The sequence below is a fragment of the Aulonocara sp. 'chitande type north' Nkhata Bay genome, linkage group LG10 (assembly GCF_057382095.1).
Source record: "Aulonocara sp. 'chitande type north' Nkhata Bay isolate Kocher_YH1m ecotype deep benthic linkage group LG10, A_spYH_male_GT1.1, whole genome shotgun sequence".
NCBI classification, from domain to species: Eukaryota; Metazoa; Chordata; class Actinopteri; order Cichliformes; family Cichlidae; genus Aulonocara; species Aulonocara sp. 'chitande type north' Nkhata Bay.
Genome location: NC_141353.1, coordinates 4,705,173 through 4,722,812, shown reverse-complemented (window position 1 = coordinate 4,722,812; position 17,640 = coordinate 4,705,173). Strand labels below are relative to the sequence as shown.

At 41.0% G+C, this 17,640-nt stretch overlaps 1 protein-coding gene across 1 annotated transcript in view; it reads left to right on the top strand.

Moving 5' to 3' along the window:
- Positions 1–17,640, top strand: part of jam3b (junctional adhesion molecule 3b) — a 49,494-nt gene extending 31,854 nt beyond the window's left edge. Inside the window, exons 2-9 of the mRNA XM_086307885.1 lie at positions 13,090–13,158; positions 13,254–13,367; positions 13,452–13,604; positions 14,147–14,349; positions 15,656–15,755; positions 15,880–16,009; positions 16,095–16,149; positions 17,029–17,640. Coding sequence (XP_086164011.1) covers positions 13,090–13,158; positions 13,254–13,367; positions 13,452–13,604; positions 14,147–14,349; positions 15,656–15,755; positions 15,880–16,009; positions 16,095–16,149; positions 17,029–17,064 — 860 coding nt within the window. The 3' untranslated portion in view covers positions 17,065–17,640. The remainder of the gene's footprint in view (positions 1–13,089; positions 13,159–13,253; positions 13,368–13,451; positions 13,605–14,146; positions 14,350–15,655; positions 15,756–15,879; positions 16,010–16,094; positions 16,150–17,028) is intronic.

Genomic DNA, 17,640 nt, shown 5'->3' with positions numbered 1-17,640 from the left:
TCTTATGCCATCAGCTTGTCCTAGGTCACGGTTTCCTTCCACATATAGCTTTGCAAAAATTGCATAAAAAGTGCTTGCAGGAACAAAAACATAATATTCCAGAAACAGGCTTTGCCGATCCGATCAGCTGTTTGTAACACTTCCCACATTGAAACAGATGTCAGCGCGAACTATCGCATGTCCGCCATTTTCGCGGAAAATGTAGTTTTTTACTTGTAGGCCTTAAAAGCCTATACTAGTGTTTTTATAAGTCATGTTTACTTTTCTGAATAGTTTCTGGGATGCTTAGAACTCAAATTGCACTGCTGGAAATAGTTTATTTTTTTATGCACATGCTGTTTTCTTTGCAAATTTGCATCATAGGATTGTTTTTTTGTTTTTCCTGCAGTATATAAAAATTGCTGTATCTCCAAAATAAAACTATGAAGACACTCAAAATAAATTTCCTGCTGTTGTAAACTATTTTTTGCAACTTTTTTGTATTTAAAGTTTTGAGGGATAAACCTCTTAAATTTCTCCAAGTAGAAATATATGTAAAAAAACCAAAAACGATTTTCAATTTTTTTGTAGTTTATTGCACTTTTTTTGCAATTAATGTAGTTACTATGGACTTAATGCATACATATCATTAAAATATGGGCTATAACAGTTGTATTGATGTATAGCAACTTGAAATGCTCCCACAAATGGAACTACAACATGTAAAAAAATAATATAAGCTCTGGCGGACTTGGTTCTATGGTAGGTCTTAAAGGGTTAAATAAATATCGTCAAATAATCGAGATCTCAATTTCAGTGAAAATAATCGTGATTATCATTTTTGCCATAATCGAGCAGCCCTACAGTGCAGCCTAGGCGGAGTAGTCGAACGCAGATCCACTGAGCGCTCAACACAGACAGCATCGTCAGAAGAAAAGTTGATCAAATAAATAAAACATTTTGTATTGTTCGATACATATGCGTACCGTATATATGAGGTGCAACGCTACACAAAATTCACGGTTCGGTTCGGTTCGATGCACACACACACACACACACACACACACACACACACACACACACACACACACACACACAAAAACACAATATTATGAGTCATTAGACAGGTTATTCTACAGAATCATGAGTCTGTTATATATCTTGACATTTTCTATACGACTGATTTATATCTTTAAAGGAGAGAAATAAGTACAGTGCTGTTGTCAGTACCTTTGTGTCAGCTTATATTTTCCTGCAATTTATCAGGAAGGTTAAATCATAGACACACTGGCTAAAAATCCTGTTTTTAATGGGAACAAAAGGGCTGCATAGGAAATGGATAAAGTTAAGTTCCCCCAAGCACCAGACGTCCATGGATGTTGTTTTCTCGGCTTAATGTGGTCAGTCAGTCGTGGCCTTTATTTAGTCCAAAAATAGTCACTGAAAATTGGGCCGTGCTTAATCCATGAGATTTGATCCAATGTAGATGGGTCCAGCAAAAAGTTGCTGAGAAGACAATTTGGTAGACTTCTCAGTAGCCTTGAAAAGTGAAAAGGCGTGTTATCAGATTGTTTAGAGGACATGATGTACGAGGCTTCTTTCTAATCCAGCGAACCATTTTGCACTGATTTGACGTCTTTCGCAGTTCTGCTGGAACATAACTGTCTAAGAAGACCATTTCTGAGACGTCCTATTACACCTAGGTGTTTTTTTAAAAGTTGAAAGTTTTAGATTCGGCATTCGCAAGTTCAATCGAAAACTGTTGAGCTCACAAAGAGCTCTAAAATCTGGAGTGCACATCTCATATTTTGGTGGTATAGTCCCACATAAATGTACGTACCGTGTAACATGTGATGAAAAAGGACTAAGTATTAATATTTTACAGTTCTTAAACAAAGAAGAAGTGCAAAAACAGAAAGACATCCATGTACAGTTCAGCAAGGTGCAGGAGACTGTCAGCATATTTAAGAGAATAAAAAACAGGCAGCACAAAACGGTGTGTTTTAATCTGATCTAACGTGTCTTAAATAGAGGAAGGGGTCTGGGAGGGGTCTCTGCTTGCTTTTGTGTAAAAGTCACTACATGCCTCTGCTCTTAGGGACTTAGAAATGATGAAAAGAGAATGTAAAATGCTGATTTTACAAGGATGATTTTATAAGACTGGAAAAAAGATGTTTTTTTTACCCTTCACTCAAATGTAAGCATTGCTTGGAAGTTTTAAATACTAATTTTGCCAGGTGGGATTCTCTTATGAGAGACTGAAAGGTGAGACCCGAGTCTTCTAAAAGCTATTAAAAGTTGAAAGAGACTTAAAGGGTGGTAATGTGAGGATAATGTGAGTCGTCTTAAATGTGTCCATGTTTCCTAAACTGTTCTTGAATCCCTTAATGCGGCGCATTCATTGCAGTGACTGCCATAGTGGCAAGTGAAAGGCACTGTAAGGTGGAGGAGAAAAAGTTGCTTTTCCTCCACTCTGGCCCAGTCCTGTGAGCCAGTCATACTTAGCTTGAGGTTAAAGTGAGAGCAGGCCAGATGTAGACATTAACACTGACACAAAGTGACAGGTTCCCAGGCATTCAGTGACACCATCGGTTCCTCCCCGTTCCTCACCCCCTCCGTCCTCTCATTGGCTCAGGCCGAGTCTTTGACCCTCCTAGATCAGAGGGCTCACCAACACGAGACCTAGTCGGACTTGTAGACCATGGCTCGCAGCAGCCTCGTATGTAAATGCGGAACAAATTAGTATACAAGTCCTTGTAGGGAAAAGTAAACCATGTTTGTGTGCACCTGGAAAAGATATAATCTCTTTGAACTTTTAGTCAGACAGAATGAGTTTATTCACCAGGGGTCGAATAGTTGGTGGAAATAAAAAGCTTGTCTGAAACATTGCTCTTAGTCCAGGATGAGCAGGCTAGAGGGTGACTTAGTGTAACCGTCAGGATTCCTGGCTTTATTTGATTTAAATGCATCGTTTTAGGAAATAAGGACGACGCTTTTAAGTTAACTTTTTTTTTTTTTTAAATCTATACCCACAAACGTAGATGGATAAGCATGCATCTCCCTCACCTCCGCTTCCTGCTCTTTGCTTTCATCTGTTTGCTCCTGTGCTTATTAAAACTGATTGTGTCCAGACCGCTTAGCATTCTGTACACACTCTTGGCCTGGACACTTTCATCTCTGAACATTATGATTCTGCAGGCTCAGTGCCACTTGGCCACAGTACAAGCCACTGTAACTGGGCTGATTCAAAATACTGGAAAGTCCTTACCTTAAAGGAACAGTTCAGCCTATTTATGTGCTGTCCTGTAAAGGAACTTAGTTTCTTACTGTTCGGATGTCTATATGATAAACGTGAAAATACATTCTAGCTTAGCACAAATAATGAAGAAGAATGATGAGTTCATATGAATGCAATATTGTATTCAGTGTTATTTACTGAGCAGATTCTATTTTATTGTTTAACAGAGCTAAGTTAGTTGTTGGCTGTAGCTTTCACATTTAAATGTGAAATTAAAACTACTTTGAGCAGCTCTCTTGGGATGAAAACATATTTGATTTGTCAGATTTTTCCTTCCTGTCACATTTGTGTCTCTTTCTGGGATCAAACTAAGGAGCTCCTGTTATTGGGCGGTTGTGTAAACCACTATGCTGTGGCGCATCTTAGCTTACCTGCTAGCAATCTGTTAAATTGGCTTGTGTTTTTTTCACAGAACCCTACCAGAAGCACATAAAATCACCCAAACAACTAGAGCTGGGCGATATGAGATTTTTTCATATCACGATATGTTTTTTTCATTTCAGGCGATAACGATATCTATCACGATATAAGCCAAATAACTATATTTGTAAGATTTAAATGTGCCGTTGCTCACAAGTAAAATGTGAAATAATCAGCAGCTTGTTTTTATTTAAATATTTATTTCCCATAATAAGTTCAACAGGGTAGATGTACTTAAGGAACATGAGACTTTTTCAGATAAATAAAGGCAAATATTGCAAACTACACAAAAGGCAGCCGCTAAAGCGTTTAAGTTTCAAAATAGAACAAACGAAACAGACTACTAAATTGTCAATTCCACTTAGAAACAAAATATTAATTCTAAAAATAAATCTTAGTTTGTTTTACAGAAGAACAGACAAAACTGACTAACTTTTGTCAATATCAAATAAACTGAGAACTAAAAGGAAATTCTCAATCTCTCCTTGTTGTATAGCTGAGCTTTTCAAACAGTTTTAACAGTTACTTTAGTCTGACAAAAGCCGAATGACGAATTAGCGCTTCCAGTCAGAGACTGAGGCTACGTCCACGCGTACACGGGTATTTTTGAAAACGGAGATTTTCCGTTTTCGTTTTAAAAAATAATCCCGTCCACACAATAAAGGCAGAAATGAAGGAAAACGCTGCTATGAACATGCCAAAGCAGCAGGTGGCGCTAGATTCCTAACCGTGCAGAAATACTGGCCAATCAGAAGTCTAGAAGCCTCGGCGGGCAAAAGTAAACAAAGCTGGGGCATAGAAGCAGAACCGAGTCGTATGTGTGGAGGGACAGTAACTGTGTGTATATGTAAGCATTTAAACACTGCAGAGAGTAGAATTAACAGTAACAGTATTGTAGAAATTCATTTCACCGAAACAATAACGTGGCGCAGTGTGACGCATGCACCAGTTTATTGTATTTCCAGACTTGCTTTCGGCACAATTTGCAGTGCACGCTACTCTGTTTTTTGTCAGACTTGAAATAGCCGAAATACCTTCACACTACGGAACTTCTATGGCTCTTCCGTTCGACAATCTCTCCGGCGTTGGAACCATCATCTGTTTTCTCTTCGGTCACGCTCGGTTGATTTTTCTAGTCGGCACACTCATTTCCTCCATTACGCGCTGGCTCCATTACCCGCTGGCTGCTTCCCAAACAAACACACGTGCGGCTTGGCACTTGTGCTGTACGTAACAAGTCACGCGACGTGACGCTGCGGCCGTGATTGGTTCGGCTCTGCGCTACTTAATTTGGATTGGCTGACCTTTTTTTTTTTTTTTTTTTTTTTAAGAGGACAAGAGCGGCGAGGTCTATCGCGATAGCTTAATTTCTCTATCGAGTAAAAGTTATATCGCGATACATATCGTTATCGTTCTATCGCCCAGCTCTACAAACAACATTACATAACGTAAAGTTAGTGATCCAGTCTGTCACAGAGTGGATCCACAGAGTGGTCTGAGCTCTGGGGAGGCCAGTCCATGACTGATCACGTTCCACTGTGTGTTCTTCTGTCCATGTATGATTTTACTGGTGGTGTGTTTAGGATCATTTTCAATCAGACACTTCCACATGGTATTATAGATCAAAATCCGATGGTATTTTTTTGTATTCGTAAATCCATTAATTCTCACGAGATCCTCAACACACAGGAGGGAGAGGCTGATGATGGGACATGGGTGCCTCCCAGTCACCATGAACTCGTCTGTATAGCAAAGTATTCTAGAGTGAAACATGAGGCCATCTGTCCAACAGCTAAAGCCTGGCTGAAATTAGGTCACGCAACAGAACAATGGTCCGAACCAAACCAGCTAATCTACAGCAGAATTGCTGTAAATCAGAAGAATCAACATGTTGCAGTGGTCGAATCACAGTCCGAACCGGAACCTGACTGAAATTCTGAGACCATGAGATATAAACATAAACAAATGGTGACAAACCTCAAACAACTGAAGAATGGCGGACCAAAATTCCCACTGAGAGGCTGATAAAGTCATACTGAAAATCCATCCATCCATCCATTCTCTTTCCCTTATGCTTTTCAGGGTCGTGGGGGGGACTGCAGCCTATCCCAGCTGTGCTAGTGCGAGAGGCAGGGTACACCATGGACACGTCATCATAATGAAAATGATTACTTCAAATTATTGCTCCCAAAGGTGTTCAACAAGCTATTGAATTATTGGGTGTACTTAGTTTTACACAGGACTGTATAGCACACATAGACAACTCTGACAGTAATACAGTAGATTAAGTGAATATTGATGTAAATTACAAGCTCGGCAGGAGAAAAACAGGCCGCGTGTCGTATCACATTGTTGTATGTCCTGCTCAGAGGAACAGACATCAGTCAGTGAAAGATTGTTGAAAGAAATAGGTTCTCTCCAGTCGATAGAAACTGGTTTTCCCAAATGATCGAACAATGAGATTACACAGCGATGCAACATTTTAGGAGTTATTCCTCTATAATGTCCACATGTTTTTTCAGAGCTCCCAGCACACATAGACACCGGTGGCTGGGGATAAGGTTTATGTGGCACACCAGCCCCGTTGGATGGCCACAGCTGTGACAATACAACCTGGGGTCATGGTTCGTGCCAGCAGCCCTAAAACCTTTCCCTTGTAAGAAAGTTTCTGAGATCTGTTTAGTCACTTTCACCCACAGCTACCAAAACAGGTGGGATCCTGTCAAGCACTGGTCATCAGTCGGTGGTGGGAGGGAGACGGCGACTAAGAAAGAAACAGAATCCAGTTACTATGGAAATATCAGCAATATTGCTATGGGAACTGGAGCACCAGAGCATGCTTTGTCTAGGATCGAGCTGTAATCGTCTCTGAGAAAGAAGCTTATGGTAATATGCGATGCTCTTATGAATTAATTTGTCAGGCTTTGTGTCCCAGCTGAAATCATAGACTTTTATCAAATGGAAATTAGCATCTCCTCAGGGCAGAGTATGCACAACATGAGAGAGATTCAGCAATACACTGTTCAGCTTGGTGCTTACTTCCTGTCAGGGCACCAGTGTCTCAGTCCATAGCTTAAAGAGCTATGGAGTTATAAAACTCCATAGCTCTTTAAAACTATATGAGAGTTATAAAACTGTAAACAGTAATATTTCTCAGTCCATAGCTTAAAGAGCTATGGACTGAGAAATATTACTGTTTACAGTTTTATAACTCTCATAGAACTACTGGGTACTATATAGAAGTTGTATAACAAATAACAATGTAAAGGTGCAAAATAACACAAATCTGTGACTACAGACTATAGTATGTATTGTGTTTGTTTTACTTTTAGTAGTAAGTTGTCCCTTATGGTGACATCGGTATAACCCAGTCCTCTAAATGTCATGGTGTGGTTTTATGTTTTATTCCTTTCAACACTTTAAAAATGTCACTCTTCCCTGGTTTGACCTGATCCTGCTCGGAGCTTACGTTGAACTTTTATGCACACTGACCACAAATGTGCCGGTCATGTGCCAAAACCAGTAACCCAGTTTGTATGAGAATATAAACTGGGTTACTGGGTGCTTTCTGCAAAGAAATTCCAACAGAAACTCCTTAAAGCGATGCTTCAGTAAAGCCAGAATCAGAACTGTCTTTGCACGGTGTTGATTGTGAAGGGCATGTCTTTATTTGGCTCTCTAATGCTACAGTCACATTAGGCAAAACTAGACCATGTGCAATAACTTGTTGCCAAGGGAGGAGGTCTGTCACGCTCAGTCAGTTAAAGCAACGTTAATGTGTCATAAAACAGAAATAAAACAAGTTGGCAAACATGTACAGCCTGTCTAGAAATAGGAAATCTGCAAAATTCTTCATGTTACAAGTCTGTTGCTCTTTATGCTCACACACAAATTCACATTATACAGAAATTTATGTTAACTACTAAAGTTCAGTCTTCAGCCAGAGCCTCAAAGATGTGAAGCCTCAAAGATGTGAAGCTCTGACTGAGAGAAAAAAAATTGACTAGTTGCAGGACGGCCTTGCTTTTATATTGGAATATAAGTCCTTTACTGCAAAGAGATGCATTGCAGACAACTTAAGCTCATCAGCATAGCCTGACTCAGATTGATTGCAATGTACTGGCAGTCTGTCTTCTTTTAAAAATTAGGAGACTGCAGCTGTTTGCAAAATTTCACCAATCTTCAAGCGTGATCGTTAGGAGGCTTGATACCTCCCACCAGGCGACCTGTGCAGTCACCCTGCAATCAAAGGTGGTCGCCCAGTGGTTGAGTTAATCATTTCAACTACTTGAAATCAGCCACCAAATATGAATAAAAATCAAAACCAGACAACGATCAGTTTTTCTTAGTCAACAGGAGGTTGCGGTCATCTTTTTAATCTAGCGTGACCGAGCCATAAGGAGCATCACTTGGTGCGTGACTTTATTATGATAAAGTAATTTCTGTAATTTTAGAAATTATTTTTAAAAAGTTTATTTGTGCTGATCCAATTCAAGAAAAAAAGTTTCATGACAAAAAAGGGGAAAAAAGGCAAACATGTCTTTGCCGAACATGTAAACAGTGATTTTTAACCAAGATTTGGTTAAAACGTCAAAAGGCCTGCAAATTAAAAGGCAGCGTCGCTGTGAGGGGACACTGTGGGAACAGGAGTTTGGTTCTCGTGTCACTTACATGCTTCATTTCTCCACCACCGCACACTCGTACTCTTCAGTAGTGATGTTGTTGTTTACTTCATTGGTTAGCTTGTTTACCTATGTTTAAATTGGAATCAAGATGCTGAACACCTATTAGCGGTATGTAGGTCATGTTGTTCATGTAACAGTAGCTATGCGACATTTGATGTATGTTCTTTTAACCATTCTGTGCTTCTACACGTGTTTGAATGCACGTGCTCATCCTGCGTCTGTGTGGAAAGGCTGTAAAGCTAGTCTTTGGTGTCTTTAAAGCAGAACAGAAAATGTGTGACACTATAGTAATGTTAGTAATGCTTATCATACAGTCTTGGAGAAGTCAGTGGTTGGTGACAGGCTGTGAAAGGAGGAGGAGGGTCCTTCTTTTCTGTTAAAGATTCCATATAACATATAATATTAAAAGCTTCTTGGGTGTCCCATTTGCTTGTAGACAGTCAGAGTTGGCTGAGAGGATCAGTGCAACTCAAGCAGGTGAAGACTTTCCAAACAGCAACTGTTGATAGTATGCAAAACTGGGTGTGCGTACTTTGATGTTTGAGCTTCCAAAGGGTGTGGGAATATTCTCCAAGGGCACGAGGTAGAGATGTTCCACGGGGAATATCACCGGTTGCCTAATTGAATCTTTCTATTTATGATACCGGCCTCATCTCGCCGGATTTACAGAGCAGCGGTACAGGAAACAAGCGCGGCGTCCCAGGGGAAACCACTGAAAGAATGGAGGGTTGTTTTTTTTTTATCAAGGAATAACCAACTCCTCTGTGCCTATTGTATTATTCAGTGATGTAAAACCTGGGGTGGGGTTTATGAGGGCTTTACACCAAGATTATAGAGAAAACCCTGCACCCATCATGGAGGCAGCAAGGAAGATTAAAAGAAAAAACTTTGATGCAGATTTGCAGATTCCCTGATCTCTCACAGCTGTGTCCAACCAAGAAGCAAAAAAGAAAATAATTGCATATGTAGGTCACTGAGCACCTGCATGGTTTAAAAGCTAAGAATTGACATTACACCCAGCTTACGCCCGGACCCGGTCACGCACTGCTTAGCTATAACACATAGAGTAAGAGTTGCGTCCCATTTTCATGATGATGACCTGAACCTCTAACTAACTAATTATCACTGGCTTTATTGATGCAGGAGAGCAGAAGAAGACCTGAGAGGCTATTCAGGGATGGCAGAAGACAGACAGGATGAGTTTGGCATGATCAGGGAAGGATGTGTCAGACAGGCTGGAGCAGAGATGGGAAACACCGCTCTCATAACATCCAGTCAGCAGTTCCTGATACTTTGCTAGCCAGTCCAGCTGTGGCTCGCTGTTACAGAGCCGGGAAAGATGCAGTCTTTGCTGAAAGGATAGAAAGCAGTTGTTGGACTGTTCGGCTTTTATTTTATTCTGGGGTCAAAACATGTGACGTTCTTGCTGATAGGAAGCAGTTTGGTTGCTCATAGGGGGTCTATCTGTATTATTGGAGGGTCTCTACCCTACGTTATATTAGAGGCCAGCCTGTTTGAGTGGGGGTTTAATATGCATTCTTGGACAGCTGTTTCCACAGAAGACCTCTCAAGCTTTTTATCTCTACGTCAAGCTCACTTAGGAACCTAATCTGCACTAATACTGTCTGAAATAAGGAGGAGGTCAGCGAATGGAGGGGACTTCATTGCCTCTCTCTAACTGTAGATGAAACTGAATGCTGTGTTTAATGGAAAGTCGTAGAACTAAATAACTTAATTTTAATCATTCACAAAGAACTTCTGGTTTTATTACAACACACCATCGTCAGAGATTTTGGACTCTTGCCATTCTCGCATGCTTGGATTCAGTATTAGGTTATGCAGTTTGCAGTGCCGTTGAAATTTAAAACCAGAATTAAGCAGTGGCATTCCATCACGTGTACAAACTTTTGTCAGTAAATATAGTGCATGCATGAATGAAGAAGCTCTGGATTCAGTCATCGTTGCACTGCACATGTAAAGCAAAGATTACCCTTCAGTGATTCTTCATCAAATGAAATAACAAGAGCCGAGCTCAGGTACGAGGAGCTCTCAGTAACTGTGGAGGCTGGGAAGCATTTCTGCTCTGCGCACAGCCTTTTTATGCGCGCAGCGCGGTGGAGTACAAGTTAAAGAGGCGACATGCTTTCACTGGATTACCACATTTCTGTGAAAAAGTGCATACTCTAATTCTGCTCTTGTGCTGCTCTTTGTTGAAGTTCTCAGTCATACTTTCTGGAGCTGTAGGAAACTTTTTTTCATTTGGTGTTGTGAAGACAACTCTGTCCCACTTGGGACCAAACTTTGCCTTCTGTGTTGCTGTGTAACACAAGCAAAAAAATCAAATATGTCTCTGTATTTATTTAATATTTATTACAGTCCAGAGCGCCGTTGTACTGCTGAACATTTTCCTTCAAATAGCTTTGAATGTGAGTCTGCATGCATTTGACATCTTTTCTGCTTTATTTTTCCCTTCCTTTGCCACCAAGAGTTCAGGGTAAGTTGTAAAGCAGCGCCCTGAAGCTGAATTTAAAGTCTTGCTGTTGACCTTCTTAGCAGTTCAAATATGTGAGTGAAGGAGTATTTGAAACAGTGTTTTCTAATTAAAGAACCGTCTGTTATCATCCTGGTTTTTGTGTAAAATTTCATATGATGAGCGTAGCCTGGCTATGCAAAATTAGTAGCCTATAACGGTACTCGATGCTAAAATAGCCATATTTAGTCTCAGTGTGAGCCTGGTGCACAAAACGTGACTCCTAGAATTAAGCTTATTGTCACACATGGGTGCAACCGTTTCTTTGACAAGGTTTTATAACAGTCAGCAGCTAAAAACAAGCTGTCGTCTTGTTATGATCTCCGGGAAGACTGTGGGCTAATCAGCTTATCCTGTCTGCTTTAGCAGGTGACCCTACACACTGCTGTGCATCCAGATGACAGCTGGTGGAGGTCACGTTATCCCTGTTTGAGCAGGTTTCTTTGATTGAGAGGCCCAACACCCTTTCCACCACTAATTAGTAACTGACTGCACCAACTGTAAATATTTTCTGCAACTTTTAGGTGTGGGTTTAAAAATACTTTAAACAGGGGATTGGGTGGAGAGACTGGGGAAAGGTTTTAAAGAATAGCAGGAGCTGCATTTGGCTTCCTCGCCGTGCTGTAATAGACAAGCAGTAAGTCTAAATATTGTTATCTTGATTTCAAGATAACAGAAGTCGTGCGTGACGGCTCAAATTTGTGTAGAAAAACATGTTAGTGCAGTCATTTTTAGTTTTCCACAAGTTTTTAACAGATTTGTAAAATATTTGTTTTTTGTGAAAAGTGGTCTAATAAAGTTGTAACGTTGCACCTTTCAATGTACGTTTGCACACACTTTCTACTACTACTTAGCCAATCACACACACATTTTTACAGTACTTTGATCTATACCCAAGCACTTTTATATAACGATCAATCCACCGCCCGTCCGACTAGTAGATGACCCACTCTATGAGCTGAGCCACATCCTCCATAAAGATGAGGATTTCAAACCTAGCAACACTGTGCATCATACCTTGGAACTGTTTTGTGCCGGTGAAACTTGGTGACAGCTGGGACTTCCAGCTGTACAGTAATCCCAAAACTGCTTTTGGAATGGATACCATTAAGTTCCCAGAATGCCTGGACTACACTTAAAAGCCAGGTCCGTACCAGAAAACCAACCAATTTAAATGAGTGCTACCAATTCTGCCGAAGAAGAGTGACCAAATATCCAGCTAGAATTAGGCCAGAAAAAAGCTACAACATACTGAGGGACATTTAACAAAATATTAGTAGGGATGTAGGCCTATATTTGAGCCTCTGTTTAAGTATACTTTGGCCATTCTGTATATTTGAGAAAATCCAAAATAAATTCAAACCTGTGCAACCAAATCTTATTTTTTAAAGCCATTAAAGCTGTATAATCATTCCATCCTGGAAGAAAACAGAACAATTCAAAGAAATCATTAAAAGCCCAAATTACCAGGATATTCATGCCTATGAGAGTATATAACCACAACTGTATGTCTGGACTCTATGTAGCCTGTTTACTGTGAGCCAGAGTACTAGATATGATTGCAGCATCTCGATAGTGTTTGTTCAATAAACAAATTTAGTAAAAATAGATTATTGGTGACTCTGCATCCATGAGCCAGGCCATCATTTTATCTCCCTGCAAGTGTTGATGAGCAGGCTGGTAAGTTAACTTTGACATGGAAATGACTTTGTGTGAATTAATTTGCTGACCAAAGGCTGTCGAGATGATTCATCCATGGCCCATTGTTTGCACTTTTAGTCCAACACTGGCAGCATCGGGCTCAGAGAGAGAGGAAGGGGAAGGTAGAAGCAAGGATAGAGGGAGAGAGTAGGGCTCAGCAAGCTGTTGACCTACTGGTTTGGTGAGGTTTCCCTGAAAAGGGCACATGCCTCCCCGCACTGTGCATAGAAACAGCACACACACACCCACACACAGTGGTTTAACCAATACAGCTAAAAAGGGAAGATATTAACAGAACGAGGGCAAATAGTGCCTCTATGTTTAGATCATCACAGTTTTGTAGGAATTGACATTTAAGTTCCCTTTTATTGTGTCAGTGAAATTTAAGATGAGTGTTAAAAACAAGCCCAGCATCAGCTGGTATTGTATCATGACAGTCTGGAGAGTTATGTTGCCTTCTTCATCTTGCTTTGCAGGCTACCTGAGCGTGTTGGCAGTCGTGCTGAAGACAAATAATGCCTCACCGTGGACAAATGAGTTTGACAGTAAGAGCTCGAGACTGACGACCCTCAAAAAAAATACAAACCAGTCATTGATCTTGAATTAATGTCCTCGTATCACTTCCCGTTTCTGCTTACAGAAGTTGAGCTATCATGTGTGATTGAGTCTATTTCCACAATCAATCCCAGAATTGAATGGAAGAAGATAACAAGCGGGGGGCCAAGCTATGTCTACTTTGACAAGAAGATCTATGGTAATACATGAAGTAGTCTGTAAATAGTTTCTATATGTTACATATTTTTAAATATTCACCTTTGCTGTGTTTTTATTCTGGCAGGTGACCTTGAGAACAGAGCAGTGATCAGAGAACCTGCCACGTTACTGATAACCAACGCCACGAGATCAGACACAGCCAAGTATCGATGTGAGGTCACTGCTGCAGAAGACCAAAAGGCCTTTGATGAGATTCTGATTGACCTGGTTGTAAGAGGTACTTTAACCTGCCTGCGCCACTGATCACTCTCTCTCTTACTGATAACTGCCAGAAAATGCTTCTAAACACAGAAAGCAAGTCATTATTGCGCCCTCAAAAGGACAGACCTCGCTCAACGATTCGCACGTCGGATGCTGTAAGATGAAACCGTGTTGTAGGTTGCACCAACCCTTTGGCATACATGTGAGGATGCGTTGTGACCAGACCTGCCCAGCTGCAAAGGCGTGTTCTAGGTTATAAAAGGAAACCTCTGAAACTGCATCTCCTCGGAATTGCAGTGCTAAAGAAAGCAAGCGCCGCGTGTTTTGGTGGCGTTTTCTGGCATGGAGCGAAAATCACGTTCCCGTCCACTCCCTGTCAATCCTGGCAGTCCAGTCAAACATCAGGGTCAGGGTGACATTAACCTTCAGAGTCATAAAGCCAGCAGCGTCGTGTCGATTGTGTTGGTTTATTTCTCCCCGTTGTTTACAGAGCAGAAAAGCCCATCTGTGCAAACACTCGCTACAGCGACAGTCATCGTATGTTCTGTTTCCCCACAGTGAAGCCAGTTGTGCCAAAGTGCAGCGTCCCGAAATCGGTGCCTTTGGGGAAGTCGGCTGAGCTGAGCTGTGTGGAGGAGGAGGGCTTCCCCAAATCTCGGTACCAGTGGTTCAAGAACATGGAGGAGATCCCCGATGACCCAAAGACCAGTGTCAAGTTCTTCAACTCCTCATACACGCTCAGTACAGAAACAGGAACTCTGGTTAGTACTCGTGTGTGCGTGTGCTCGGACAAGGGCAGATATGAGCGCCAAGGGCGGGGCAGCAGGGACGGTGGCCTGACGCCGAGGGGTGGAGGCAGATATTTTGGGGAGACAGTTGATGGCGTGAGAGGGCTTGAGCCATGAGGGGAATCTGCTGTCCTCGTTTGCACATTCCTCTATTCTCTCTTGCTTTACAGCACAGCGAAGATGTGACACACGCTCACCGTTTGTCTTTAAGTGAACGTACTGGACGACAGTGCTGTAAACTAAGGAGGTTTAAGGAATGTTTTTTTCTACTGTTCTTATCTCGTTATTTTTAGAGTGCTCCCTGTAAACACAGTAATCACTCCTTTGCTATTTCCACATGGGAGAGGAATGGCAGCCAACTGATGCAGAGATTGGAACTGGTGAAATAGTTCAGAAGGGGAGTGTCAGCTTTATTCTCTTTAAAAAGCTGGAACTGAAACTCTTTGTAATGCTCTACTAATATTTACAGGTTAAAATACCTTAATCTCTTAAACAGTTGTATTTAAATTCAGTCCAAGTTTGATTTTTAATGTTTGGATCACGTCATCGTGATCATTTCCTGCACTCTCGATGTATTTAGACACCTAATCCACCTGCAATGTTAACACCTGTACTTTGACGTTCAGGCTTTTTTAACACTTGGAAAATGGGTGACGGTAACTGTTTGAAGATGACAATTTGTCTGAGAATTATTCTTAGCGTTATAAGTGTGTGTGAGAGGTGGGCACAAACTCAACAGATGCTTTTATTTTACTTTACGCTTCACTTTGAAATCACTGATATCAGTGTGTTTACATTTATTTGATCATTTTAATGTGTAATGTTTAGAATAACTTGAGGGGCATGAATGTCCGTGCAGTTACCACACACTGATGATCCAAAAGACGCCCAGTCATTTTTAAATGTAAAGTTTCACTTGTATGACCAGGGTGAATATTATATATATATATGTGTAAGATGTAGCTTTAACTCCGTCCTTCGCTGAATCCAAAGTGCGCAGCAGACAGCAGTCTGTTTAATTTTCCTATCTTGCATCTCTTCACATGCTCATGGCACTGTCTCTGTATTTGCACAATGCAAATCTCTACCTGTCTGTCCCCTCTGCTCACAGTAACGGTCACTACAGTTGTTTCCCTCTGTAACAGCTGCCTGTGCGTAGTTCCACTCACCTATATTTATCTATTATATTAATTAGAATAAAACGTCTGCATAAAAAAAGACTATGAGCTTCACTTAGGGAGTTTGCATTAAGCAGAGGTTTGTCTTTTGTCTCACACAGAAGTTCATTTCAGTCAGGAAAGAAGACGCAGGCGAGTACTATTGTCGAGCGAAGAATGATGCAGGGCACACTCAGTGTGCACCCCAGAAGATGGAAGTGTGTAAGTATGCATGTTTCCTTTGGAAATAAATCTGTTGTGTTTATTGAATGCAGATAGTACTAGATTTGTTGAAAGGAATCCAAACGTCAGTGTTTAAGTTTTTACTCGCATTTGAACTCCACAGATGATATTGACATAGTGGGGATCATCCTGGGAGTGCTGGTGGTGGTCGTTGTGCTCTTATGTATAACGGTGGGCATCTGCTGTGCTTACAAACAAGGCTACTTCTCCAGCCAACAGCAGACGGGGAACAAGTAAGATTCCAGACTACTAATGTAACTGTAACCAGCACCACTTCCACATGTCGCCCAAAAACCGGATGTGCTTTGTGTGTTTTAGTTACAAAGTTCCAGCTAAAGGAGATGGAGTGGACTACGTCAGGACGGAGGATGAGGTTAGTAGATAGTCTGGCTGTGTGGCCATTTGTACTTTTAGGCATTTTGTTGCTAAACGTCAATTGCAAATAAAGTGAAAATGCAGTCTGCTATACTGCTCCAGTTAGGTGCTAATATTTATGATTGAATGATTCATGTATCAATAAAAGTGATCAGGTACAAAGACCGGACAGAAAGTGAGTAAAAAAGTGTCCAAAGACAAACTTTGTTTCTGTCACTAATTCATTATGAAAACAGAATTCAATTAAATTCAAAGATTGGAGAAAAGAAATGAAAGTATTACTACTTGGTTGCTTTCTCAAAGCTTTCATTTGAAGGACTCGCCTGTAACTGTAACTACAGTGTGCTGCATGCTGACAGCAGTGATTACGCTGCTGTATTTAGTCTCCAGGTCTGCACAGGTCTGAAAGCAACAGCTACCCAAATACTTAGCATCGTGTTGCTGCCTGTAACAGACAAAACAGGGCCTCTCTGCCCCTCATCATATTACTTTTTGAAGAACCTTTGAAAAGTTAAATTCAGATTCTGTGTGAGGTATCGGCTCAGCAACACTGAACACGGGAGTCTGCTGGGAACAATGAGAGCCATCATTTCACGGCAGGCAGTGCTGATGTCGTAGTCGACTAAAAGAGTTTGTTTTCCGACACCTGTCTCACTTAAATTCCCCTCAGCTGGCAGAATGTTGTTTTTCTATTATGCAGCACTAGAAAGGTCCAAAAAATCTCAACTGTTAAGCGAACTTGCAGAAAGCCTGGACATTACGATTTGTGCCAAATAGACAAGCAAACACACTGAGAGGAGAAGCGTGGAAAGAATGGCGCTCTGGCGCCGTGTGATAATGTAATAACGATGAGTTGTTTCCTGCGTGTTGTCTGCAGGGGGATTTCCGACACAAGTCATCGTTTGTGATCTGAAAAAGACGACGGGGGCTGTTGTGCTGAGTGAAAGCTGTGACACACGGGTCTGCCCTCCACACTGTCCGACCACGGAGCTGCCGCAGTTCGTGCACCGAGCTCTCAGCATGCCTGAAATCCAATTACACAAGCTTGCCAAATGTGGTGGGATTTCATATGACAATAATGTGTAAAAAAAAAAAAAAATAGTATGCGCATAGGGACTGAGATTCATTTAACTTTATTATCTTCAACCGAGTTCTTTTGCTAAATTCTGGCGTTCTTCAGTTACAGTGATTGCATGGTTTTAAACTCTAAAGCAGGCGGCGAGCAGGAGTCACGTGTTTGTTGTGTCCAGTAGAACAGTCAGTCTATCATGACAGCTCTGTCTGCTGGCAGCATTCAGTTTCAAACCTTTTGTCATTTCTATAACATTTCTTTTCTACTGTTAAAATTTGTCAGACTATTTTTGATGGAATATATTTTAAAATGCCTATATATAAAGGTTTACTTTTTTAAGTATTTGTAAATGACTAACATGTTTTGGGGTTTTTTTGTTTTTGGGGGTGGGATTAAAAGAGATGATGTAACACAAAC